General features: G+C 38.4%; 1 protein-coding gene across 1 annotated transcript in view; it reads right to left on the reverse strand.

Moving 5' to 3' along the window:
- The window catches only part of Slc25a21 (solute carrier family 25 member 21), a 465,218-nt gene extending 438,832 nt beyond the window's left edge, over positions 1-26,386 (reverse strand). The window contains exon 1 of the mRNA XM_031357304.1: positions 25,870-26,386. Coding sequence (XP_031213164.1) covers positions 25,870-25,936 — 67 coding nt within the window. The 5' untranslated portion in view covers positions 25,937-26,386. The remainder of the gene's footprint in view (positions 1-25,869) is intronic.
- Positions 26,387-26,881: the final 495 nt, after the last annotated feature.

The following is a 26,881-nucleotide window of genomic DNA, read 5'->3' on the forward strand; positions in this document are numbered from 1 at the left end:
GAGTTCTTTTGTAAACATTCTGCTATGGCATTAACCCAAGATCACTGCTACACACCAAACAAGACGTTTTGTGTTTGGTTATCTAAAACTACCAGCAGCTCTACATACAGAGTCATCAGAGATGTGAAACACTGTCTGCATCAGCAGTATTCTGTCTGCAGCGAGGGAAAAGTGACTCACAGCCATTTTCCAGTACCATTCACACTCATGTAAATTCTAAAGAGGGTGACTGACTGACTAAATTAATCACAGGGAATAGGTAGCTAGTTTAAGCTGGTGGTCCACTTCCCTGTTCAGTGGAATTACCTGCAGAGGTTTTAAAGCACCGACACTTGAGATTCAGATTTAATTAACGTCAGACATGACCTGGTACTTGAGATGTCTCTCCTAGCTCTCCAGATGATTCTAATGAACAGCCAAAGATGAAAAACATTGTTCAGATTAAAGTTAGGATGACAGTCTGTCACAAAGCGATTTCGGATGGGGAGAAAGTAAAGAAGATAAATATGAAAAGGAGCAAAAAGGTCTGATACTTAAAATCAACACGCTAGATTACAGATTTAAGGTCATATTGAGAAATCAGATTAGATTGGTGGTTTTCAAAGTCTCAGGAAGTTTCCATCCAATCTAGAACTTCACTTTGTTTGGGGACCGCTTCTTAGGCATCTTAGGCTTAGGCTGATATTTCTATTGACTCACTTCTGCATTGCTTTAAAGAGAGAAAAGTCAGAATTATTTCCATAATAGCCTTTTATAATCTTCAATCCTAAGTGATGAAGACAGTAAGGATATTATCTTGCTAGTAGAGCACTCTGAAAAATGATAATAAGGTAATTAGAAAAATAGGGAACTAGTAGTATTTTTGTTTGTTTGTTTTTGTTTTTTTCGAGACAGGGTTTCTCTGTATAGCTTTGGCTGTCCTGGAACTCACCAGGCTGGCCTCAACTCAGAAATGCGCCTGCCTCTGACTTCCAAGTGCTGGGATTAAAGGTGTGCACCACCACCACCCAGCACTAGTGGTATTTTTAATTTTAACTCATAAAAATAATTGAATGCTATGCAGAAGACAAACTTTTTGCACTGACTCATTTTAACTTTTAAAGCAAGCCCATGAAACTTCTGTTTTCATTAATTCAAAACTGAAAGAATATGAATGTTCCATGGTCAATAGAACTTGATGTTGCCTTGCAGCTGGTCTTTGCTATTCTGTGGCTTCTTTTTCCCACCTTTATTAGAGAAACAAGTCTGAGGGGGGAAACAAATTAGGAAAATCCCTGAATCTAATTTCTTTCCTTTTGTTTCTTCTTTGACCATGGTCACTAACAAACCTCCCTAATGGACCAACAACCGCTGACCCCATCTCTCAGGATCCTCGAGTTTATGTACCTCCAAAAAGTTTCCAGAATTCCAAACATCACACAATTTCAGAAATTATCTGCAGCTGGTAAAACCATGCATTTTGTAGAGCACAAGGCAAATCATAGTCAGCTCCTTATGGTCGGTATGGAGCAGTACTACATCCCTACACCTGGGACTAAGACAAAAGCACCTTCTTACAATATTTCTGTGTTTTTTAGAGAAAGCAAAATTTCATAATTCTTTAAACTGTCACTATATTAAATGGAGACACTGGATTTGAAGCCAGGCAGCCTGGTTCGTAACAACTTAACAGCACCTTCACAACTGAGAACTTGGGAGAAGACAAGTGGATAGATGTTTACAAATTTCAGGAAGAGAAGCCTTAAGTAACTGATAACCTCTTTTTGTCCTGGCAGTTTAGGAAGGTCTTACTGTTTCCTCTGGCTCCTCCAACTGTGAATCTTCTTCCCTTTCTTCTTCTTCTTCTTCTTCTTCTTCTTCTTCTTCTTCTTCTTCTTCTTCTTCTTCTTCTTCTTCTTCTTCTTCTTCTTCTTCTTCTTCTTCTTCTTCTTCTTCTTCTTCTTCTTCTTCCTCCTCCTCCTCCTCCTCCTCCTCCTTCTTCTTTAAGATTTATTTTATTTATAGGAGTGCACTGTGGCTATCTTCAGACACACCAGAAGAGGGCATCAGATCCCATTCCAGATGGTTGTGAGTCACCATGTGATTGCTGGGAATTGAACTCAAGATCTATGGAAGAGCAACCAGTGCTCTTAACCACTGAGCTATCTCTCCAGCCTAGAAACATATTTTTTAAGAAAGGCCTATCCGTGGAGCTTGGAATAAAGGAACACTAGGACAGATTTTTTTGTTTTCTTGGTTTTTTTGTTTTTTGTTTTTTAAGAGGATAGCCATATGGCTCTATGGTAGATGACGTTAAGAACAGCATAAGAAAGTTAATCACTCTTGGAATGGGTACTGCCAGAAAATGAAGACATTTACTATTTCTACCAGGAATTTGGTACAGGGAATGGTTAATTATCCCCTTAGGATATGGTTTTAAAATGTCTTCAGAGGATCCCAACTTACAGTCATGTACCTCAAGGCACAGACACACACACAAACACAAAGGGCCATACATCAACACATACAAGTACACCACAACACACACATACCCAGTGCACAGAGACACACTGACATGCTTTGAGAACCACCAATTGTTGAATCTTGGGTAAACTACCAAATTTCCAGCACTTATTGGATAATTCAAACTTCACACACATGGGATGTTGCTACTGATTTTCCAGGCCCTATCAGAATCCAATAGCACCCAAGATGTGTAGGGCTCTTTCTCAGTTAACTACCCAAATTGAATGAACTACCAAATCCAACTGATATTTTTTGTTTGTTTGTTTTTCAAAACCAACGGTCTTTCTCTTTCACATAGACACTGCCCTGGGTTTTAACTCATGCTCCAAGAATAATAATTGTACCTTTCCTCAGTTCTCTACTGACACCCAACACAGTGCTTTACTTCTTCAGAAAAAAAAAAAAACATTCTCTCCTTCCCATTTGGACCTCAAGTTACTGGTGATATTATCTAGCCCCAAACCATCCATATTCCATGCTGTCTTCTTGTGCTGGACTCAGGGGATATTGCATATATGAGGTATGTCTGTTAAATGAAGGTTGAAGGACTGACTTAGAAGTCTCAACAGCCATTGTTGTCATCCTGTCAAGAAACTACATAAAACCAAAACCGTGATGGTCAGAAAACGGCTGGCCCTAGAGATGAGGGATAGTGTCAGTGAGAGACACACACAATAGAACAAGGCAGTATTGACTAATATTTTAGACTCATGAGACTTAATGTGTCTATAATCATCATGCCAATCTTCAACTAATGTGGAAAAACATGTGAAACTTTTTTCAAGTAATCACAGAATTTTGAGCAGCCTTGGATAAAATAATGATCCTAGAGTCTTTAATGGTAGGGTTGTGATTACAAAGCATGTGTGCTGACAGAACTTTCCTCACTGTAGAGTACCAACCACTTCATTAGATTTCCTATTCTGAACTTGAAAATCATATATTGCAGGAAGACATTAAAAACAAAATCTATGGAGTGTTTACAGATGGGTTTCCTTGAAAGGAGCCTCAAAGTAAAGCTCAATATTTTCCATCATTTCTACAGCTTCTGCCCTTTTACCCTCAGCAAATCCATACATCGTATTATTGGATCACTTCACTCCATATAGATGCCTTCTTTAAATGTAAATCCTAAAGGACCCACATCATTGATCAGACAAGTATAAATACTTAACACCTTTCTGAAAATAGCAATTTGTTGAAGAGAGAAGATGGAATATTCTCACAATTTTTCATGAGATTTTAGAATCAATACTATTCATGCTTCAAGGCGATCACTGACTGTGTGTGCCATAGTCACTCATTTTCTGTATTTGTAAAATTTATTATAATTTAATTATCATTAATTGTTTACAAGTCCCTCAAAACCTGTTTCTGCTCTAACCATACAATGGCATCTGAATAATTGTTAACTGCTATGATAATACTGTAATTCAAATAACTCGTTACCATTCAAGTGATAGTGCAGTGGCTGATTCATCTTGAATTTGTGCAGTAATGTTATCCATCCTAATATATATGTTTCATAGTTATTTGTAGGAATGGAAGGATATACCTCTCAATATTTTTTCTTAATTCCGGTTTGGTTTTGAGACAAGTTTTACTCTATGGGTATTCCAAGGAAACTTAGAACTTATTATGTAAACCAGACAATCACCTACTCCCAATCCTGTAGTCTTGGCTTTGAAAATATTAGGATTATAGATGTGCACCACCAAGACTTGGATTTATCAAAGGTTTTAAATTATGTCAGTAACTTAGAAACAAATCTTGAAAAACAAGAAACACCCCAATCTCCTGAGCATGCTTCAGCAGTCACTTTATTGCATGCTGTCTACTATTTAATAAATTTATTTTCAGACATCAATTATAATGATTTTACCACAGTATGACTTTAATCTCACTTTGGAATTCACCAAAAATAAGTAGGTGGTGAAAAGATATGAATCTGGCTCTCTCTCTTTCTCTCTCCCTTCTCTCTTAACCTTTTATTCTTGTCTTAATTCCCCCTCCCTCCTCTCTCCATGTGGCCATGGCTGGCCTCTACTTCTCTACCTTTTCTCTCTCTAGCTCTTTTCTGTTCTACAATAAAACACCTTAAGACTAAAAAAGAAAAAAGATATGAATCTGAATAGCCTTCTAGAGCTATGCATGAATATGAACTAAAGAAGAAATATACAATTGATATTTATCCAGAATTGAGCTTTGTGAATACAGGAAACTATTATCTTTTTGATATAAAATGAAGATTTCCATATTCCTATACAAAAGTTAAGTTCATTTAACAAGATTTCAACATCCCAGCAGTCACACATGCTTTAGACATTTACCCAGATGAGCTGAAAACATATTCACACAAGAACACTCACACGAATGGCCACAGCAGCTTTACACGTCATTGCCAAAACTTAGAAGCGCTCAGATGTCCTGCCACAGGTGAATGAGTAATCCAACTGCTGTACATCCTAAAAAACACAATATTATCCAGAGACAAAAAGAACTAAGCTAGTGAGCTCTGGCAAGACCTTAATGAAAAGCCTGCATGCTTAATGAAATGGTTAATGAAAAGCCTGCATCCTTACATGATTGCCACTATGCATAATTATAAAAAAGGCAAAACTAAGAGGAACAGTAGAAAAAGGGAAGATATTAATAGGGAGGGTTTCTAGTAGGGAGTGAGGAAAATAGATGATCTGGGAGAGAGGGAGCAAAATATGTAGTGTACATGTATAAAACTATGTAGGAGTAAAATTCACTATTACAATATTTTAAGGAGAAATTGTGAAGGTTTTCAGTGTAAATCACTTTTTAAAAATTAAAATTCCCATATCAATACCATTTTCCCTCTACAGTGTCTTGGTGGTTGATAAAATTGACAGTTTGTTAATACTTAAATAGCTCCTTCTTACACATACTTGCTCATATATATTAACTTACTGTTTGAAAAGTCATTTCCATTACATCCAATTGCCTATGCATTCTAATTGTTCCATTTGATAATTTCTCTTCATTGAAATGTTAAAAAACAGTCATCAGTTCCTTTTAAAAAAAAAGCTTTGGAGTATATTAGCCACATGCTCTACACTGATTTTCACATAGGAAAAAAAAAACACAGCTTTGAAATTTTTTAAAAAGCTATTTCACTGTTCATATTTATATACTACAAAACATTCTTTGACTGAACTATTTTATAAACTATGTTGCAATCTTACCAATGTTCTTTGGTTCCGTATAAATGATATGGTAAATTTGCATTCAAATTCTTGGAACTTTTCAAATCTGTTTCCCATTTAGCTGGCCAGCCAAAAACAATATTTTCATTTGTAAACAGCTGTTTCATAATCAACTCTTTTGTACTATGTGGAATTCCATAAAAGATAGAATTTTTATTGAAAATATAGGAATTGCATTAGCCCACTGAAAATCATTGATTAGTTTGTGTGTTCTGCCATAGAGTTTAGCTTATAAGAAGAGATTTTAAGGAAAATTGAATCTCATGTCCAAATACAACAGTACTTTAAACATGAGGTCATCTAAACATCTGTCTTCAATATATCACTGAGGGTTTAAATCAAAAGTCTGCTAAACATGGACAATCATTTTGAAAATAAATAACAGGACAAATTTTGTCTTGATTATGATTATCATGCATTTAAAAAAGGAAACATTTATTGTAATAGGAAAAGTCTGAACTAATTTAAACTTTATTGACATCAAGCTAAAATAGTTTCAGACAAGGTAAGAGGTATTTCATTGATTTGTTGCTTGATAATATGTCTTAATTTTCAACAGTACCTGATAAAATTTTATTCACAGAGGAAAGACTAATTTAACTATATATTTCCAATCCAAGGGAAAATTTAAACACAGAATCTTTTTACTTAATAATTTTCTAAGCAATGGTACATTCTCAAAGAGAATTGAAGAAGGACTATCCTTTGACCAGTTGCATTATGTTTTAAATGAAAAGAATATAGCTAATTACAAAAGACAAGCAAAGCACTAAATGCACTCCAAGGATATTTGCCTTCTGTAGACACCAGGCATGAATTTGGTACACACACACACACACACACACACACACACACACACACACACACACAATACTCATACACATAAAATACTTGTAATACTTAAAATACTTTTTTTAAACATTTGATAGATGTAGTTATTTATCTTATGTGTATATGAGTACACTGTAGCTGTCTTCACACACACCAGAAGAGGGCATCTGATTACATTGTTGATGGTTGTGAGCCACCACGTGGTTGATGGGAATTGAACTCAGGACCTCTGGAAGAGCAGTCAGTTACTGAGTCATCTCTCCAGCCTACTTATATATCTTTCAATTTAAAAGCAAACCAAATGTAAGATAGTTTCTACCAGTATTAAAGTGAAAAGTTGAAAAGCTAAAGTAAATAAAATTTAAATAGTCTCTAAATAAAATATGGTATAGAAATCACCAGATAATCCAGCTGCAAGGGCTATCAATACCTTGATTTGTCTTGCATTTAGTGGACTGTCACATGAATAACCTTACAAGGTGCAGCTATGTCCTTCTGAAGCATGTCCTCATCTCATTTTCTCTCCTATTGTATAATGGTGCTGCTAGCTTTGGCTGTGGCAACTTCAGACTTGAAGTTCTGAAGACACATTCTGCCTTGGTCTACACAAGCGGGAAGCTCTCTAGTGCATTCACAGCACCATGCAGTGAGCTCCTTAATACAAGGTCTGTGAATTACCTTGGGTAAGCATAACTAGAACTTAACTCAACACATATTTGCACAAATTCCTTTTTTCACGAAAGGAGCCTCTGGGTAAGCCACAGGAGTTTTCTCTGCTTCTGCTGAGCTGTCTAGTATATTATAGTGCCTTAGTTTCCCTATGTTCAAAACGATGCTTGTCTCTGACCTCCACCCTCACTGTGCTGCTCAGAACTGAAGGAGAACATACGTGAAGGAGTAGCAACAGTAAGGTTAGCCATAGCAAACAGCTGTAGTGATTATGGCTAGTGATATATTCAGTTCAAAACTGTATATCCAGAAGCATTCTGAGTTTCGAGGTCAGCCTGATCTATAGAGTTCCAGGACAGCCAGGGCTACACAGAGAAACCCTGTCTTGAAAAACCAAAAACCAAAAACAAAACAAAACAAAAAAGAACAACAACAAAAAAAACAGAGAAGCAAATATGAAGTGTGAGATTAAATGTTTGTTTTTAAACTCTTACAGAAATTTAAAGTTGAAGTCACTAACATGCCTACTAAGACAATGTGATCAATTGAAATACAATGGAATTCTCTTGAAGATAGAATGAAGGAACTAGAATCTGCTTAGATATGGTAAGTCCTAGACTCAGGATCAGTGTTGAGACCAGTCTAGACTTCATATTCCAAGCCAACTCCTACTACAGAATGAGACCCTGTGACAAGACAAAAGGGAAGAAAGGAAAAAAAAAATCTAGAATGGATGCTTAGTAATAGAGTCAATTGCTCAAAAATCACCCCCAAATATGCATCATTTCTTGCATTTTTCTACATCTTATCACTTTATCAAAACATCAACTTTAGTAAATTTTTCATACACATATTTTTCTGAGCACATTCAGATGGGGAAGCCTTGCCCTCAAACACAGCATTGCTCAACCTCTGCTACATACTGGGATCAAATGGAGCCATTTAAACCCTGGTGAGTACTTCATTCAGTCCTTGGAGACTGGTTGAGCTTGTCCAGGGTGTGGTCTTGGCATTAGTCCCTTTTAAAGTTACCTAACTGATTCCCTAGTGTCCAGGCTAAGAACACTGTTGTGGGAGTCCTGTCCAGAAGACTAGCATTCATTGCTCGTGTGGCTGCTTGACCAAATAGTAGAGTATGTATTTTACGTGTACTATTTCATTTAACTTACAACAACCTTGGAGAAAGACTTCTGTTATTATCACTATTTTTTTTTTTTTAGATAAGGACATGAAAAGTAGAAAAAATTTGTCCAAGGTTTCACTGGTGTTAATTGGATAGGGCAGAACCCACAGAGCTCTGTCTAATTCCAGTGTGGAGACTACCACTGGATGCACAAGAGGTACAAACAGCCAGGAAGTCAAAGTTTAAAAAGACAAGGCCTTGTGAGTATAAGAGACAAAATAATTACCCCTAGGATCTAAAACCACTATAGTAAACCAGATATTAGAAATGTTGGGGTAGGGGTGGACCTCTTCAGCCTGAATGTCAGAATAAATGGTAAATTTCGCGAGAACAGGAGTATCTAAGGCGAAGAACAAATCCCAGCAGTGTCTAAGTCTAACTGCATACCTCCCAGTTGTCATGGTCACGGAGGAACAATGAAATCATTATTTGACTATTATTATTTTAGTTGCTAGTCAGCATGTGATTGCATCTGTAAACTGCATTTTCTATGTTCCCCGAGGATCAGGGGAGCTGTCCCTCCTGGTGGTGACAGAACAGTCCTATCTCAGGGGAAAGTCATCTTTATCTGTCAGTGTTAGTCAGCTGAGAAACAGAGCTGTAGGCAGCTGAAAAAACAGTTGGACTGTTTTAAGTTTACAGGTGGCTTATAATGGAAAGTTTTACACACTCAGATTCCTTTGCAAGTTAAAAAAAAAAAAAAAAAAAGTTTGGACGGAACAGGAAAAATAAGTTGGCAGTATTTCCCTGCAATGCTTCTAACTAACTTCCAAAAGTAAAATATCAACTCGGAGTGAAGCCTGGTGAACCAAGCACACGCCTTCTGGCTGACAGGCTTGGCTAACTGTTACCGCCCTTTCTTCACAGTGCAATCCACATGGTTAGAATCAGAACCGCCACCAAACCTGTTAGCACAAGGCTTGGCAAACTCAGAACACTCGAGAAATGTTTCTTGAGTGAATTCATAGATATTCAGGGTTTCAGTTTTGAAAAGACTGAAAATCAGCTTATGGACAGTGACAAAGTAATGCTGGCATGTAAACAATAGGAGAGCTGCTTGGAGCCCAGATAGAAACTATTTTAATGCATCTGCTTATGTGACGGAGCGGGTGTGTGCGGGGAAGGCAGAGAAGTATGTGTGCATGTGTGTTGTTTAAATGAGAGAAACCAAGATGAAGGAGAGAAGATGTTTGAGAACTTCATGAGCATTTGGATCATTGTTTTTCTCCAGGAGTGCAGGAATAATTTACTTCAAGAAGGTGAGGTCTTTGTCACCTTGACTAATAATGATCAAGAAAATGTATTCAGAATATTAGATAATTTTTAACACCTCAAACAATCTTACGGATAATAAAAATAATAGAATATCTACAGCATAAATCCCTTGTTAAAACAAAATGATCTTGAGGAAACCTTAAATATTTAATAAAGTAACTATGACAATTAAGAAATTCTTTAGGGCTGGCAAGATGGCTCAGTGGTTAAGAACACTGACTGCTCTTCCGAAGGTCCTGAGTTCAAATCATAGCTTATATATAGGCACATATTTATATAAAGCTATCATTTGTAAAATTTTAAAGAAAACTGTTAAAAGACACCTAGATACTTGTAGATTAACATACAGTCCTAAGTATCCTAAATATAATTGACATTTACATATGTCTATTCTTGAGTTCTGCCAACAAGCATATGAAGTAGACTACATTGTATCTCTATTTTATGGGTGAAGTATTGAAGAGATAAGTTGCATACCCAAGGGCACAGTTACTATGGTTACTAGGGAAAGGCCTTAGACTCCCTACACCACACTACTGTCCTTCCTCTATTCTTGAGAAGTTCACAGAGGCCTGGATTCCTCTAGATGCACTATGTTGATCTCAATGGTGCTTGCTTCATTGCTTAGCCTCTATGATAACCTCAAAAGTTGTCAAGTATGTAATTCTTAAGGAAGACTATGTAATTCCCAAACAAGGATAAGATAATTAAGTAGGCATTTCCCACAAAGAAGACACATCATAAGAGCAAGGAAACAGACACGAACAACACATGAGCAGGTAATGAAATCTAGTGCATGTACACAATAAAATCTTATTCAGCCATATCAAAATAATAAAAATGTGAAATTTCCAGAAAAATAGATAGATGGGGCTTGGGGAAGTCACATAACTAGATAGGGACTACAAGAGGGAAAAAGATATGTTGAAGTAGTGAGTAGGGTAAAGGAACACACGTGACTTGAACGTGTAAAGAGACTACTGGGAACTGAAGAGTACCAAGAGAGGTGGGAACATGGGCAATGAAGAAGAAGGGGAATCGATAAAATAAATTCCTTATTAAAATTTATAATGAAATAATTCTTTCAATGATCATTAAAATTAATATATATTAAGATGAGGAAAGATATAGGAAAAGATGTTCAAAGAAGAGTGCTGGCACATAGTCTCAGTTTTAACCCTTACAACTGCAATGAAAAAGGAGACATTCCGTGTCTGAGTGCAGCTGGGAGAATTGCAGGTATTGAAGCCCTCTAGATATATATGATGTTCCATTTATCCAGTCCTGCAGGCTCTGCCTTATTCGTGGCTGCTGGCACCTTCCCATCTCACTGGCAAAAAAAAAAAAAAAGCAAAACTCTAGATAATGTAACATTTGAATAAATCAATCTCATTGATTACATTAGAATTTATAAAACCGGGGCTGGTGAGATGGATCAGCCAGTATGAACACTGACTGCTCTTCCAAAGGTCTGAGTTCAAATCCCCGCAACCACATGGTGGCTCACAACCACCCGTAATGAGATCTGATGCCCTCTACTGGTGCATCTGAAGACAGCTACAGTGTATTTATTTATAATAATAAATAAATCTTTAAAAAAAAAGAATTTATAAAACCCAACTGAAAGCTAGGTTTAGAAGGGCAAACAGTCTATATTTAGGGTTAGGAATCCTAAATGCTACAGGGTTTAAAGCTCCAGCTAACAGTATTTTACTTCTAATATGGGTCTTCAAAAGTGGACAAATTAACACAGCACATTCTAGAGAGAAATGCATCTTGATATCAAACGGCTCACCTAAACAACACACTTCTGTAAAAAAAATCTCTGTACTTAAGGCACTGTAATACACACACACACACACACACACACACACACACACACACACATGAATGCACACACACACTCATATTTTCTATGTACCTCTTACAAATAGTAGCTGTCTCAATCATCCTTTAGTCTCGCTGATTATCTGTATTGCTTTTTGTCAACGTTTCATTTATTTCTGTCCTGGTCTTTGTTATTTCTTTACATCTATAGATTCAAGTTTTGTTTTGTTGACCTAGAGCTTACTATAGAACCCTAGCTAGCCTGAAACTTGCTATGTAGAGCAGGCTGGCCTGAAACTTCTATGTAGACAAGGCCAACTTTGAACTCACAGACACTTATCTGTGCTGGGATTAAAGGCATACAATACACCACCATACATGGCCTTTGGGATGATTTCTAAAGATTCAAGGTTCCCATAAAAATGGTTCAACAGAGCCAGGTGCAAACCTTTATTTCCAGCAACTCAAGAAGTAAGAGAATTGCTTGAGCTCAGTGTAACCAAAATACATGATCCACTCTTTAAAAAGACTCTACAAGGGGGTAGAGATTTAGAAGTTAAGAGCTCAAAGGTTAAGAGCACTGTCTCTTAACCTGAGGTCAATTCCAAGCAATCACATGGTGGTCCTGAGTTCAATTCCAAGCAATCACATGGTGGTTCACTACCATCTGTAATGGAATCTAGTGCCATCTTCTGGTGTGTCTGAAGACAGCTACAGTATACTCCTATAAATAAAATAAATCTTTGTACAAATATCTTTTAAAAATTAAAAAGACTTTACAAAACTATACAGTTCACTCCTAATTATTTAAGTAATAGAATGTAGAAAATAGTTTACAGTAGAAAGCATTTCTGTATATATTTGCACACAAACAGTTGTGTGTCTTATGACATATCAGACATTCTGTTAAAGAGAGCAAATCACATTGGCTAACACAGACTCATTTAGATATACCCTAGCTCCAAAACCAAAAGGTTTTGAAGTTGGCAAAGCAAACAAACAAACAAAAACTACTGTTCCCTCAAGGAACATTTCCTCCATTACTAAAGCTGTGAAAGAGCTCTGAGCCATAGGCCACCAGAGCAGGAGTTATTTTCTTTACTGCTGACATAGTCATTCTGCACAGACAAACGTACATAAGCATGAAACTTTATTGCTCCATAGAAAACACTGTATTAATTGAGTGGACACCAGCCGGCTACTTGCTGTCCACGACACAAAAGTAAAGAAAATAATATCTCTACCTAACAGGCAGTTTCTCTTTGCAGCATCTTTATTGTGCAAGGCTTCCAGCTAATGGAGGAAAACAAGCAAACAAACATAAAAACCAAAGTAATGGTGGAAAACACACTTGAAGAGTGAAAATAATTTTGTACATTATATATTGCATATGACGTAAGTGTAGCCATGAAAACATTGTAAGTTCTTATGATATTAGTTTATAGCTATTGACAGGGCAGATGGACCATATACCTACAGAAGATGTAAATCCAAGAACATTTACATTGACATTAAAGACAATGCTGCTGGCTCTTTTGGTTGGTTGGTTGGTTGGTTGGTTTTTTGGTTTCTTGTTTTTCGAGTTTTTTTTTTTTTTAACTTAAATGCCAGATCTCTAGGTTTGTTTTTATATACTTCCTCTTCTCTCTGCTCAACTTCTAATCCAAACAATAGCCACTGAATGCTTATCAGCTAATGAGGTACCAGTGAGAGCGTATCGCTGTCTGGGACAAAGCTCCCAATAGACTTACCACTTTGGCATTCTCACAGCCCCAATTTTGAAGAGTATGATTTCTTACTACAACTAAAAGCTGCTTCATCAATAAATAAAAACAAATACATACATACATATATAAACAAACAAATAAACAAACTGCTAACCAGTCTCTTCTACCTTTTTTTGTTAAGCACTTTTGGCATTTATCCTTATTATATATCATTTCTCACTAAGAAAGAATGAAAAAGTTTAATTTCATAGTCATTAAACTAAAAAGCCATAAAAAAGCTGTACTGCCATCATGTGGCTGAAGGTGTGTTTACAGAGACCAACTTTCAGTATTTCCTACCAACAAGCCAAATTTACAGCCCAGTATGAAGCAATGTAACTTTTATTTGAAATTTATATTTAAGGACAATTATTATTCACAGTCTCTTCAATTTCTTATGGTAAACGCCACTGCATTAGAGCAGGAAACAACATCTTCTCCAGCTGACTCAGATGCAAAAATAAGACAGCTGCATCCTCGGAACTCCTCATCTTGCTGATGAAGCTTATGATTTACTAGTACCATAATACACACTCTAGCTATGAAAATCTTGAAAAACCTGGTTACAGACTCCAGCAGTTCAAGTGACCTATGTCTTAAAAATAACCAATATGGTATTTATTCAAGTTGGCCAACAATTTTTGTTTGACCCAGGACTACTCTCAAACAAAGACTGCCATTAAAACAAATCAATATTATAGCAAATAGAAATAGTTTTTCCATCTCGCTCTATTACCACTTCTAGCTTATTTTCCCACACGTATCAGAAAAACATACTTTAATTCTAATTAAAGAAAGTTTTAATTCTAAAGTATAGTCCTTTGTATTTTTAAACTATAGAATGTCCTAGATTCTGTGCAAGGCATCTGAAGAAATCTGTATCAAATGCTTCATAATGATGGAGTCTAATTAGAAGTTAAGCATCTCAGCCGGGCGGTGGTGGCGCACACCTTTGATCCCAGCACTTGGGAGGCAGAGGCAGGTGGATTTCTGAGTTCAAGGCCAGCCTGGTCTACAGAGTGAATTCCAGGACAGCCAGGGCTACACAGAGAAGCCCTGTCTTGAAAAAAAGAGAAAGAAAAAAAAAGAAGAAGAAGAAGAAGGAGAAGTCAAGCATCTCTAAATCTAAGTCTACATACAGATCCTTGTTTCTTAAGCAATTCATCTAAGTCATAGGAAGACAGCGCCATCTATAGGTCTACGTAAGTAGAGAAGAATTGGCTTAGATTTAGATGGCACTGGTCCTCTAGCCCTCCCAGGAACTCAAAATTAGCCCTGTTCACTCTCTAATCTCAAGAGATAGTATTAAGTTATAACAAAGTGCTTTGATGTTTCGCTACAATAATTTTCCAAAGTAACAATAACAGCCGCACCAAAAAAAGAAAACACTTTTCTTCAATTGTTTCACTCTTTGTGGTCCATAAATATTGAATACTAGCATGCTGATAAGCATCTTTCCTCTTCCTAGTGCATCCATCTTATAAAACTCTCTGTGGGCATAATTTCACGGTGGATGTCATCTAATTCTGTTAAAAAAATAAAAACACAGAGGAGGAAGACAAATATCCACTTTACAATACTGTAGTTTTCATACACACTAAGCTAAGTCCACTCTTTCCTCTAACTCTTATTCAGAAGGGAAAAGGGTTGAAAATATACACACTTCAAAAAACTTAAGATTTTTTTCCTTTTCACGGATAAGTTTCAGTGTGTTCTATAGGGATGATCTTACACCAGTGAGACATGCATGTGTCTTAATTGGTTGGATAAGAGTTCCATTAATGACATACGGTTATGATGATTGGGATAGTCTTAACTAAGCATATGTAATGGACAACAGAAATGAAATGCTTGTTAATGTTGAGATCTGTTCTGTGCAGGAAGACTCTCCTACCTGAGCTAAGGTCTTATATGTAAAGATCCTGTAAAGACAAGAAATGCTCTGTTGTACTCAACTTCCCAAAGCAGCTCTGGATTCTTAACCCAGTGAGCAGAAAGGATGTGCTATACATGGGGCTGCTTATACCATTTCCCACGCTGCACCCTACGCAGTGTAGAGCAGTAGCTGGGAGCTCAAGTTTTGAAGATAGATAGATAGATAGATAGATAGATAGATAGATAGATAGATAGATAGGTAGATGGATTAGATAGATTAGATAGATTAGATAGATGATAAACAGGTAGATGGATGATAAATAGATGATAGCTGGATAGATAGATAGATGGATAGATAGGTAGATAGATGATAGATAAATAGATAATGGGGGGATAGATAGATGGATAGATAGATAGATAGATAGATAGATAGATAGATAGATAGATAGGCAGACTGCGGAATTTGTGTTTTATGCTTTGTCATTAATCTTGAACAAACAACTTCATTTCTCTGAGATTTACTTTCCTCATATTTAAAAAAATAACAAATTAATACAGGTGATTTAAGCAAAGTGAAATACTTTGAACACAGTAAATAGTGTTACCAGCACTCAAAAAGATAATGTCTTATCAGTTATTAATTTTATCATGCTTATTGAATATAATAACTACAAAATATCTACCCAACCTAAGTAAACACATATGATCCATTTATGACTCCTTGAGTTGGCAAGAAGAATGAATATGACTGAAGTCAAAATCACAATGAATATAACCATACAAGAGAAAGTGGCATTTGAGGTGGTAATTTCAAAATATGTTTCTAGACTGTCTTTGAGAACCACTAGAGCCTAACCGAGTATCTATACTGTGCACATTAGCAATGTGGCTCTGTAAAAGTCCAACATGGATGGGAGTGGCTTTATCAGACCCCACACCTAGCTGAGGAGCCCTCCTGATAGCTTTTAGTAGAAGGAAGAAAAAAAATTAAGGGTGTGGCCAGTTGCCGTTAGTATGTGGCAGCACAAATTCCACTCAGTAGGTTATCTTAAAGAAGGTGGGAGTAGATAGAAAGTGAAGGGTGATCTGGGAAGAGTGGGAGAAAGAGTACTGGCAGGCTGTTCACAATGCGTCATACGCACGCATGAAATCCTCAAAGAATTAATATTGTATTTTAAAAGTGCAAATGGGTCTCTTCGAGGAACAACAAAGTTGCAGATACAGACCTTGGAGTCACTGCAAATAGTTATAGGTCAGCCAGAGGGCAGATAACCCTCATCAAGAAGGTATCAGACAAACCTGGATAGTCAGCAAGAGAGACCATGGAGGACTCAGAAACTGGGTAGAGTGGCCAAAATCTATACTCTGAAGGCAGAGTCTTACAGACCTTCTAAAAACTCAAGGCCAGTGTCATGCATCGTGAGAAGCAAGGCAGCCCCAGTTACAGATTGAGACGGACCCTGTCAAAATAAATGAATGAAAAAATAGGATGAAGGTTGTAAAGGGACCACAAGAACAACATTAATGGAAAATTTTTAAAAGGTGTAAAATTCTACAACTATGATATAAAATTGAGAATGAAAACTGGCAGGTAAAATTTTCAGCAAAAAGAGGAAAAATACATACACCAATTATAGTAAGTTGAAGATCAAATGAGAACACTTTCAGAGAGGTTGAAATGGAAGAACAAAGACCATAAAACCAGATTGAGATATAAAATATGAACTTAAGTATGAGTCCATCTGAATTCCTATACCTACAGGCTGGAATACTGACTCAAGTATGTAGCAAGCACAAGGACCTGCATTTGAATCCCCAGCAACCAGAAAAACCTGGGTGTGAGGACTTTTCAGAAATCTAAGCATTGGGAAAGGGAAGCATTGGGGAGAGATTAATCACTGACCATCAGGCCAAACAGTGTCATCAGGTTCAGTCAGAGACCCTGTCTCAAAAACTAATGTGGAGATCGACAGAGGACACCGAAGTCAAACTCTGGCTCACACTCATGAAAGGGTGATTGTAGTCACACCGTGTGCACATATGCCATATACATACTTGTATGTGAGGGGGGAAGGGGAGATATGTTTAAGTGTGAATCCTTGGTGTCAGCGAATGAGGCCTTATTTGAAAATGCAGTTTTTGTGGCTAAATCTATGCAGATGGAGAGGACATACAGGATTAGAGTGAAATTTCTTTCTTTCTTTTTTTTTTTTTGGATTTTCGAGACAGGGTTTCTGTCCTGGAACTCACTCTGTAGACCAGGCTGGCCTTGAACTCAGAAATCCGCCTGCCTCTGCCTCCCAAGTGCTGGGATTAAAGGTGTGTGCCACCACCACCCGGCTAGAATGGAATTTCTAATGTGGGGAATCTGGACATAAACACAGAGACTGATGTAAAAAGGCTGTCATGTGAGGATGGATTCAGACACTAGACAAACAAATCTAAAACTGAAAAACACCAAGGACTTCATGAAATTAAGAGAGGCATACAGATCCCCCTTTAGAGACTGCCTTGACCTTGATTTTGGACTTCTACCCCAAATATTTTGAAAGGATAAACTTCTCTGGACATTGTTTTGGCAGCACTAGCAAGTTAACATAAATCTGTATCAAAACAAAAACCACCAAAATACACAGATCTTAAAGGATAGGCATAGAAATCATGATCAGATCAAGATCCAGTAATAATTGACACAACAATTTAGATATGCTAGTTACTCGAAAAGTAGTAGTATGCCAGTTTAGATATAACACCAATGTCAGAATGAAAGCCAGGAGATGAGAAACACTGATGAGGAAGTCCACATGAAGTCTAGGGATGCAGTTCAGTGATGGCTTAGCACTTGGGAAGCCCAAAGTTCAAACATTACCACTACAAAGAAGAAAGAATTCAGTCTAAATCTAGTGTGAAATTCTGGTAGGAGTTTCAGAATCTTCTTGTTTCTTTCATTCAGTAATTTTCATTACATTTTAAAGACATCACTACCTAAATCATAAAGATATCTGAAAACGGGCCAGCATGTGGCCAAAGCACAAGCCTGGTGGCCTGAGCTCGATCCTTTGGACCTACATAATAGAGAACACCCACTCTTGCAAGTTGTCCCCTGACTGCTACATGCATGTCATGGTACATCTACTTACATGTGTGTGCATGTACATGCATGTGTATATATGCACAACAGAAAATGAAATGGAATAAAAAGGTTTAAGGTATTTGGCAGTGATTTATAGCATCTTTTTTTGATTTTGGAATTTTGAACTATTAAGTTGCATTGCTATGAGAAGTGACAAAGATTTTAGACCCAGAGATTCTTTTTTCCACATTATTTACTAAGCAATTGAGACAACATGTTGTCCTTAGTACTGTTGCAGGTATCCTTCTTGGAACTGGAACCTAAGAATAAATGAACGTTGTATGACTTAGCCTCTGCTGTCTACTCCTTACTGGAGGCCGGTAACAGTTCTCAGCCTCTAGTACATAACCTCTGAAACAGAGATTTTAATATTCTGAGTCACTGTGGTCATGCCGGTGGAAGGACAGGCAAGGGCTGATTTAGCAGCCTATTTCTAAAACATTGGGGAAAGTTGTTTTACGTCACGTCAGCTGAGTAATATGCCCACATACTGAGAGTAGCAAAGCTTCTAAAATGGCATTCACAAGAATAAAATAAGAAACCCTTTGAGTGTAGTTATTCAACTCCTGTTTTTGTTCTTTAACTCATAGTCTTGAAGACTAGATTTTCCTAAAGAGAGACAAAACTATTTTTAATTAACATACACCCTGTAAAGGTATTTTATAATTAATTTGAGCAATAGAGTTACTTCCTCCTCTGTGGTTAAAATAAGGGAGATTTTTTTTCCTCCCTAATTATCCAGATAATGGGTTCCAGCCTCCCTTTGATGTGTCACAAGGGCTCACCTGTTTCACTACAACCTGCTATTTATTATCAAACAATTATAGTTCCTCAAATCCCGAATTTCCAAAGGTGTCATTTATCCAAATCACATGTGTGCCCCCTTTGCACTCATTCTGAAAAAGAAATTTCCTTGATCAAAAATGTAAGCTTGACTACCCCCTGGTGTATCAGTCCTTTTATTACCTACTACAAATTAAAATCCAGAAGACTTCTAGTATATGTGCCATTAATGTATCACCTTTAAGTATATTCAAACCATTACAATAGAGTAAAAATGGAGAAAATATTATGAAAAAGAAACATTTAAGATATTAAAGATCCACAATCTTTCTTAAAAAAATATTTAACATTATTCCACGTCTTTTTAACCATTTTGGTTGAAAATCACATGCTTTCTCCCTAACAGAATAAGAAATAGTTTTAAATGCTCTCAGAATTAATCTCTTGAAGCTTGTTCATGAATCTCAGGCTTCCCCTCCCGAGAAGGGTCTGCCATGTCACTCTCATTTGCTAAAGGCCATTAACAAGATTACAATTCACAAAGTACTTGAACTGTATTTAACACAAAATTAGAAAACTCTTTTTTTCCAGAACAGCTCATTTCGACCAAAGTGATGATGTCTGAGAAGATGAGCAGAGTACAGATATTGATGAAGAATGGGATGTGTACCCATGGACCATGAAGGTCCAGGATGAGGCTGGGTTAGGTAAGAGTGAGCAAAGATGTTGGAGAATTGGCATCCTCCCAGCAGAGTGACCCACTACAGGAGGGCTAAGGTCTAGGGCAGTAGGACTGGAAAACTTGAGGAGGAAGTTCTGAGAGACTGCAGAGGCACCCTGGGTTTGCCAAGGTTAAAGAATGTGTGTAGTCTACTGGTAAATTTCCAAGAGAAAGACTTTCTAGGACACCAGAGCAACTTCATCACAGCACTCGAGAGATTCTGAATTTGGCTGCAGAGAGTTTGGGGTAAATAAGTCCTCTGGTTGGACTGGAAAGGATCATACATGACATGGAAAGAGAAAAAGAAAAGAAAAAGAAGAACCACCACACACACACACCCCATGGGCTTTTAAAACAGGTAGAGGGACACAAACTATTGACAAAAAAGAAGCAGAGCTGGAGAGGTGGCTCAGCAGTGAAAAGAAGATAACGCTCTTGGAGAAGACCTAAATTCAATCCCCAGCACCCGCTTTGACCAAATCCCAGGCCTCTGGCCTTCATGTGCACATACCCATACACAGACCACACACATACGTATAACTGAAAATAATAAAATAAACCTTCAATTAGAAAAGGACGAAGAGGAAGTGGGGGCTGCTGTCTGAAGTGACTCAATGGTCCTAGATCCGAGGAAGAGCTGACCAGGTAAATGACAGAGAAGCCACCTAGAATTCAGTAATATATAAACAGGGTTTTGAATCTAAGGATATTAGGAGCCAAACCAGTGTGAGGAATTCTGACATTGTTTTTGTCCTGGTAATCTTAGGTAGATTTATAAGCAACAGGTAAAAGAAAAATAAAAAACTAATAAAGCAGTGCTTTAGGATAGTCCGATGTTGAGTATGAGCTACTTGCCCCTTTTCAGTCCAAAATGTATCCAGCTGCATGTGGAGGGGCTGGATGGATTGCCAATAAAATAATATCTTATTTTGGATAAAAGTGAATCTTGTTCCTTCTGGATAAGCATGATATTGAGTGAACACATTTAAAGAGTTGTACTTGTAAATAAGTGTCCTTTAAGAAATGTACACTAGGGCTGGAGAGATGGCTCAGAGGTTAAGAGCACTGACTGCTCTTCCAAAGGCTGATAGGATCTGATCCCTCTCCTGGTGTGTCTGAAGACAGCTACAATGTATTCATATACATAAATTAATATTCTTTTTAAAAAGAAATGTACACTAGTAGGAGCTACGGAGAGTAAGAGGGTGCATGCATGATTCCTCTGGCTCTGTGTGGTAGTTCCTTCTTCGGTGATGGGAATTATGACGTCGTCTGCCTTTATTACCTACTACAAATTAAAATCCAGAAGACTTCATGAGATTAAAGTTAAAAGAGTCCTATGAAACACAGAACTGACTGGCAGTTAACACTCAGTGGACAACCGCAGGCTAATTTGGTTAACTTGACATATGCTAGAGTCATCTGAGAGGAGAAAACCCCTATTGAGAATATGTCTCCATAAGATTGAGCTGTAGACAGAGTATTTTCTTAGTTAGTGATTGATGGGGGAGGGACCAGCCCATTGTGGGTGGGGCCACCCCTGCGCTGTTTGTCCTGGGGGCTCTAACAAAGCAGGCTGAGCAAGGCAAGTAAGCTGTACCCCTCCAGGACCTCCTATCAGTTCCTGCCTCTAGTCTCCTGCCCTATCTGAGTTCCTGTCCTGACTTCCTTCAATAAGGAACAGTAATACGGAAACGTAAACCAAATAAGACCCTTCCTCCCTCCGCAAATGGTTTTTGCTCATGGTGCTTGATCATAGTAATCCAAACTTAGACAAGGTATTAGCTTAGAACTGACTGGCACTTAACATTCAATAGGCCTTAGCATAGTACCGACTGGCATTTAGCATTCAACAGACAATAGCTAGTTTAATATTTGCGTATTTGCATGTTAATGGGAATGTTAAAGCTGGAACAACCTAGAGAGGAAAGCACTTGCAAAATATTAGGGAGAGGAAATTCTCAAGCCAGGGAAATGGGAAATGGTCAATATTTCAACAGAGGATAAAACAAGAGGCTCACATACCAGGCATTGGAAATAAAAGTGAAGACAGCTTATTTAACAGAACCAAATGAAATGTATAGAAGGATGGCAAGTATGCCTGGAAGCCAACATGAGGATCCATTATAGAGGCTACAGAATCCATTCTCTCCCCACCTCCATGCCCACTCTGATCTACACTGAATACCTGCAACCCTCTGCCATATGAACCTGTGCCCTCCCACTCTGGGGAGTACTTTTGCTCAAATATCTAACACAGTACTTTTAAAATAAAAAATACAAGCCAATAACCCGAAGCCTACCTAGAACGCAGATTCAGTACAGTCAGTCATACTTGGAAGCCTGACGTCCAACATTTTAAACAAATTTCCGGGTGCCACTATATATTTCTTCTTTGTTTATTGCTTTTTGTTCATTTGTATGTTTGTATGGGGGAGAATTTATTCTTTTTCTTTTTTATTTAATTTTTCTTTTTTAGATAGAGTCTCACTATATAGACCAGACTGGCCTGGAATTCAACAGAGAATTGCCTGCCTCTGATTCCCAAATGTCGGGATTAAAGGTGCTGCTTGCAGGAGCTGGAACATGGCCCCCTTCTTCACATTATCACTAGCTTCCTCTTTTCCAACTCCTCCATTACCTAAGCTTGGCTGTCCTGGATCTTTGTCAGTAACCTTGAACTCAGAGATCTGCATGCTTGTCTCCTGGGATTAAAGGTGTGTACCACCTTGCCTAGATCTAAATTTAGCTGGTTAGGATCTTGCCCCCAAGGTCACCACTCCGTGAATTCAATTTAATAATCCTTGAACACAGGATTCAGCTCCATTTCACTTCCTGATGCCCCTTCAATACTACATATTTTATTTTTTTTTCCTTTCTAAGCTTCCTATGCTTATTCAAAGCACAGTTGTCACTATTAGCAATATCTATCTATTCTGCAAGGTCTAGCCATAATGGCGAACCCTAAATGAGGCTTTAGATACATGCTACTAGATGCATGCTAACAAACTGCTAAACATACCTCCAGTCTTTAAATGCAAATATCACAAGCCCTCTTGTAATAAAAAAAAAAGTGATGCATTGTAATATACACATATCGTTCCTTTTATGGTGCATCTAGTTTTTTTGATTTGTTTTGTTTTTTAGCTGGTTTTTGAGAATCCCCAAGCTGTATGTACCACCCATCCAATGGGGACAGGCTATGGTTAATTGATGGAGGTGGGCTCCTATCAACATTGGGTAATTTTGAGTCTATTCCTAGGATTTTGAACTAAAAGTAAAAATACAAGTTTCCCCATCCCAGCCCCCAGGGAGATCATTCAGGAGCATGAATACTTACTTGGAAGCTGTTGGAAACCAAATTCTAATGCATGGAAGGAAAACCTCAAAGCAACATTTAACTGTGAGATTAAAACAACAACAACAACAACTTCTCCAGGCCCTAAGATCACATAGTGAAATATCTCTGTCAAATTGGCACCCTTACCCCCTTGTACACCTCCAAACAAAGCAGTTGGCATGGCACACCAGTCTACTTGGCAGAATGCTGAGATTTCTCTTTGTCAAAGGAAGATAAGGGCTAGAGAAATAATTCAGTGATTCAGATCTTTTGGAGGACCAAAATTCGATTCCTACTTGGTGGCTCAGGGCTATCTGTCACTCTAGTTCCAGGGGTTCTATCACCCTCTTGTGGCCTCCTTGGGGACTAGACACGCACTTGGTGCTCAGCCGTACAGAAAGGGAGCAGGGAGATAAGCCACCTGGTAGGCTGCTCAAAAGCAGTTGATTCGCCTTTGTTGTCTGATTGTGTAACACACTATCTGAATGCATTTGGGCTTGTCTACTTTTCACCAGTCAAAAAGTTTAGAGCATGGCAAGCCACAGTAAGGCTCAGTAGGGAGACAGCAGCACTAGTATAAGTCACTATTGTCCTGCCTTGAGGGTAATGGACCACAGACATAGAAAAGAAATACCACATCCAGCTTTCTCCTGGGTGTTCCAGTTTCTCAAAGGAATGCATGACACTAGACCCAGAGTGCCATGAGACCCTTTTATCTTTCTGATAAACCACTCCTGTTTCTTCACTTTTTTTCCTTAAGAGAGCATTCTTTTAGAGGACAATGCAAAGAGGACCTTTGCAACAAGAAAATTATAATACACAGAAAGTGACAGATGTTAGTATCAATAATCAGAAGTGTAGCATTAGAGATTCCAGTGCACCTTATTTTTATAAAAAATTCTACCTCGTCTATGTATACTTTTTCTTTCTGGCCCTTGCTCTAGTACATGTGATAGTTTCAGTAAATTTAATTTTTATTAATATGCTCTTAAAGGCCAAGTAGGAGAAAATATGACTTCAGGGTAATGAAAGTATCGATTATCCTTCTTACCTATTAATGATGCCACAATGTAAACTATATGAATTGACCAGCCAATTTTAAATTTATCTTATAAATGGCTTAACATTTAGCCATGTTAACTGATTAATTCCCTTTACATTAATAATGGTACATGATAGCATAAATGCATCTGTGCCAAATATTTATTCAGGAATATGCAGCATAGGCAGGATTAGAGTCTGATCTATTTTTGAACAGTCTTTGAGTTTAACTGTGCCTAATACATGTTGTGATTATACAAACCAACAGAGAGACCTGTAAGTCACTGGGCACAGCCTGAGATGTTAATCAACTTCACTTTTCCTATGGTCTAGTGAGTGTTCTTTGTTCAGGATCTCAGAATTGGAATCAAGCATATATTTATATATATATGCCTCATTTTCGTAACTATACCATGGGGCAGGCAAGATGGCTCAGCAAGTAAGAGCACTGATTGCTCTTTTGTAGGTCCTCAGTTCAAATCCCAGCAACCATATGGTGGCTCACAACCACCAGTAATGAGATCTGATGCCCTCTTCTGGTGTGTCTGAAGTCAGCTACGGTGTACTTATGTATAATAATAAATAAATCTTTGGGCCAGAGCAACAGGGACCGAGCAAGCGGGGTTGACCAGAGCAAGCAGAGGTCCTAAAAATTAAATTCCCAACAACAACATGAAGGCTCACAATCATCTGTACAGCTACAGTGTACTCACATACATAAGATAAATAAATCTTTAAAAAAATAACTGTATCATGTTAAAGCATGCAGACTATAACTGACATATCTGACTGCTTTTGATATCCCTGAGATGCAGCTAGTTCAAGGCATAAAGCTACTAGTAATTTGAAGCAGTCCATTAAAAGTTCATATATGCTTGAAAGTGTTACTAAGTATATATTGAGTATCTTTTAGTCAACCTTACTATATTTATCATAGTTAGAATAATTTACTAAAAGAATAACTACACTTATGAACTAGTTACAGCATAATATTAAAAATATTTAAAATTACGCGTGCGCATAGTTTAATGGTGAGCAACTTCTTCCAGTTGCATTTGACAATAATTACTCCTAAGCTGATTTTAACAGAACTTTTTGTAAAGTCTCTCCCACAGCGTAGCTCTCCACAGATTAATGTGAGTTTATTACATCAAAGGTGTTTATATATGTTAGCATGAGTATTTAATTTTAATATTATCTATTTATGGCATGCATATATTCCCAAGAAGCACAGTATAAAGAATCCCTGTGAAGAGAGGCAAGAGTTAATGCTAAGATCCTCTTTAGCTTAGGGCTTGAAGAGACTTGCTAAGAAACTTAAGTTAGACCGAACTGGATCCTTTCTCGTGTAAAGGAGCTGTCAAAGGGAAGAAGGGGTGGGGAGTGAGTGAGTGAGAAGCTTTCTCAAAGTCACAGTAAGTTTCAGGGACAGGCGAATCCTTTCATGCTCCTCACTCTAGGAACAGAGAACCCCAGGAAGCTGAGAGCAGAGCAGCTAGTGGGGACTGCACCCAAAAGAGCCGCCACCAGCTGCTCGCCTCCTCGACTCTTCGCAGAGGAGTCAAGAGTGGACGATTTAGTAGGAGGACGCTCACAAAACTTCGGTTGGGAGGCGAGCCTTGGAGACGTTGTCGGGTGGTGCTGCGGCGGAGCGGCGAGCGAGCGCGCGGGGAGCGGACAGCCTTACCTGCAGACCCTCCGGCCGCGACCTGCCGGGTTGCCTCGTGCAGCAAGCTGACGTTGGAGGCCGACATCTTCGCGACCAGGGCACTAGAGTGACCTAGTTGCCGGAGCGAGCTCCTCTGAAGGCCGCTGCCGATGGAGGCCGGACCCTGATCCGTCCTGGGGCTGAACTCTTCTTCCCTGTGTGGCTGCGGTCCAGCTAAAGGCGGCGGTTCGGGCACCGACTGGCCGCGAGGTTGGCGGAGGGGGTCCGAACTTGCCCGGCGGTGCCCGAGGCTGCTCTTTCCACAGGGGCGCTGGAGGGGAACACTGACAACGGGGGGGCTGGGTAGACTTGGCCTAGCTCAGAGGGTCAGGCTCGAGCATCTAGATAGGGGCTTATGAATTTGCCTATCGAGAGCTCCTGCGGAGTTTGTTTAGCTGGCTGCTTATCTAAGAGCAGCCTTAGCTAGCGGCGACTGTGAAGTCGCCGCGGGCGACCCTTGCCCTCCAGGCAGGCTAAAATACAGTGCCATTCAAAAGAAGGGATAGTGAGTAAATTCCTCCAAGTTAGTCATCCAGAAATTGAAGGCCACAGCAACTAGGTCAGAGAGGTAACCTGGTAACTTTGCCGGGGAAGTGGTTTTGGAAATTTTCATGCATAATAAACTGAGTTTTACTTTAGTGAAAACCGTAAAGGCTTTGTTATTCAAGTGTTCTGTGCCCAGTTCACAGGGTCACCAACGCTGTACACAATATGACAGACTTGTCAGAAAGCCGAGTTCTTTGAGGTTAGGGCCTAGAAACCTGTTTTAAGTAGTTCTCTGCTGGGAACATTAGATGTGAAAGAGGAGCACCAATAACCTGGTTATTTCTTTCTACGAAATGTGGAATTACTCACACTAGCTCGTTAGAATCACTGACAAAACAAAACTACCAGTTAGTGCCTGTTAGTAAAGCAAACGGTGCAAACTGCAGTATAAGAGAAACGCGGGATTCAGATATTTTAGAATGCTCACCACACCCCTGACAGGCCA

This window comes from Mastomys coucha, unplaced genomic scaffold (genome assembly GCF_008632895.1).
Source record: "Mastomys coucha isolate ucsf_1 unplaced genomic scaffold, UCSF_Mcou_1 pScaffold6, whole genome shotgun sequence".
Classification (NCBI taxonomy): domain Eukaryota; kingdom Metazoa; phylum Chordata; class Mammalia; order Rodentia; family Muridae; genus Mastomys; species Mastomys coucha.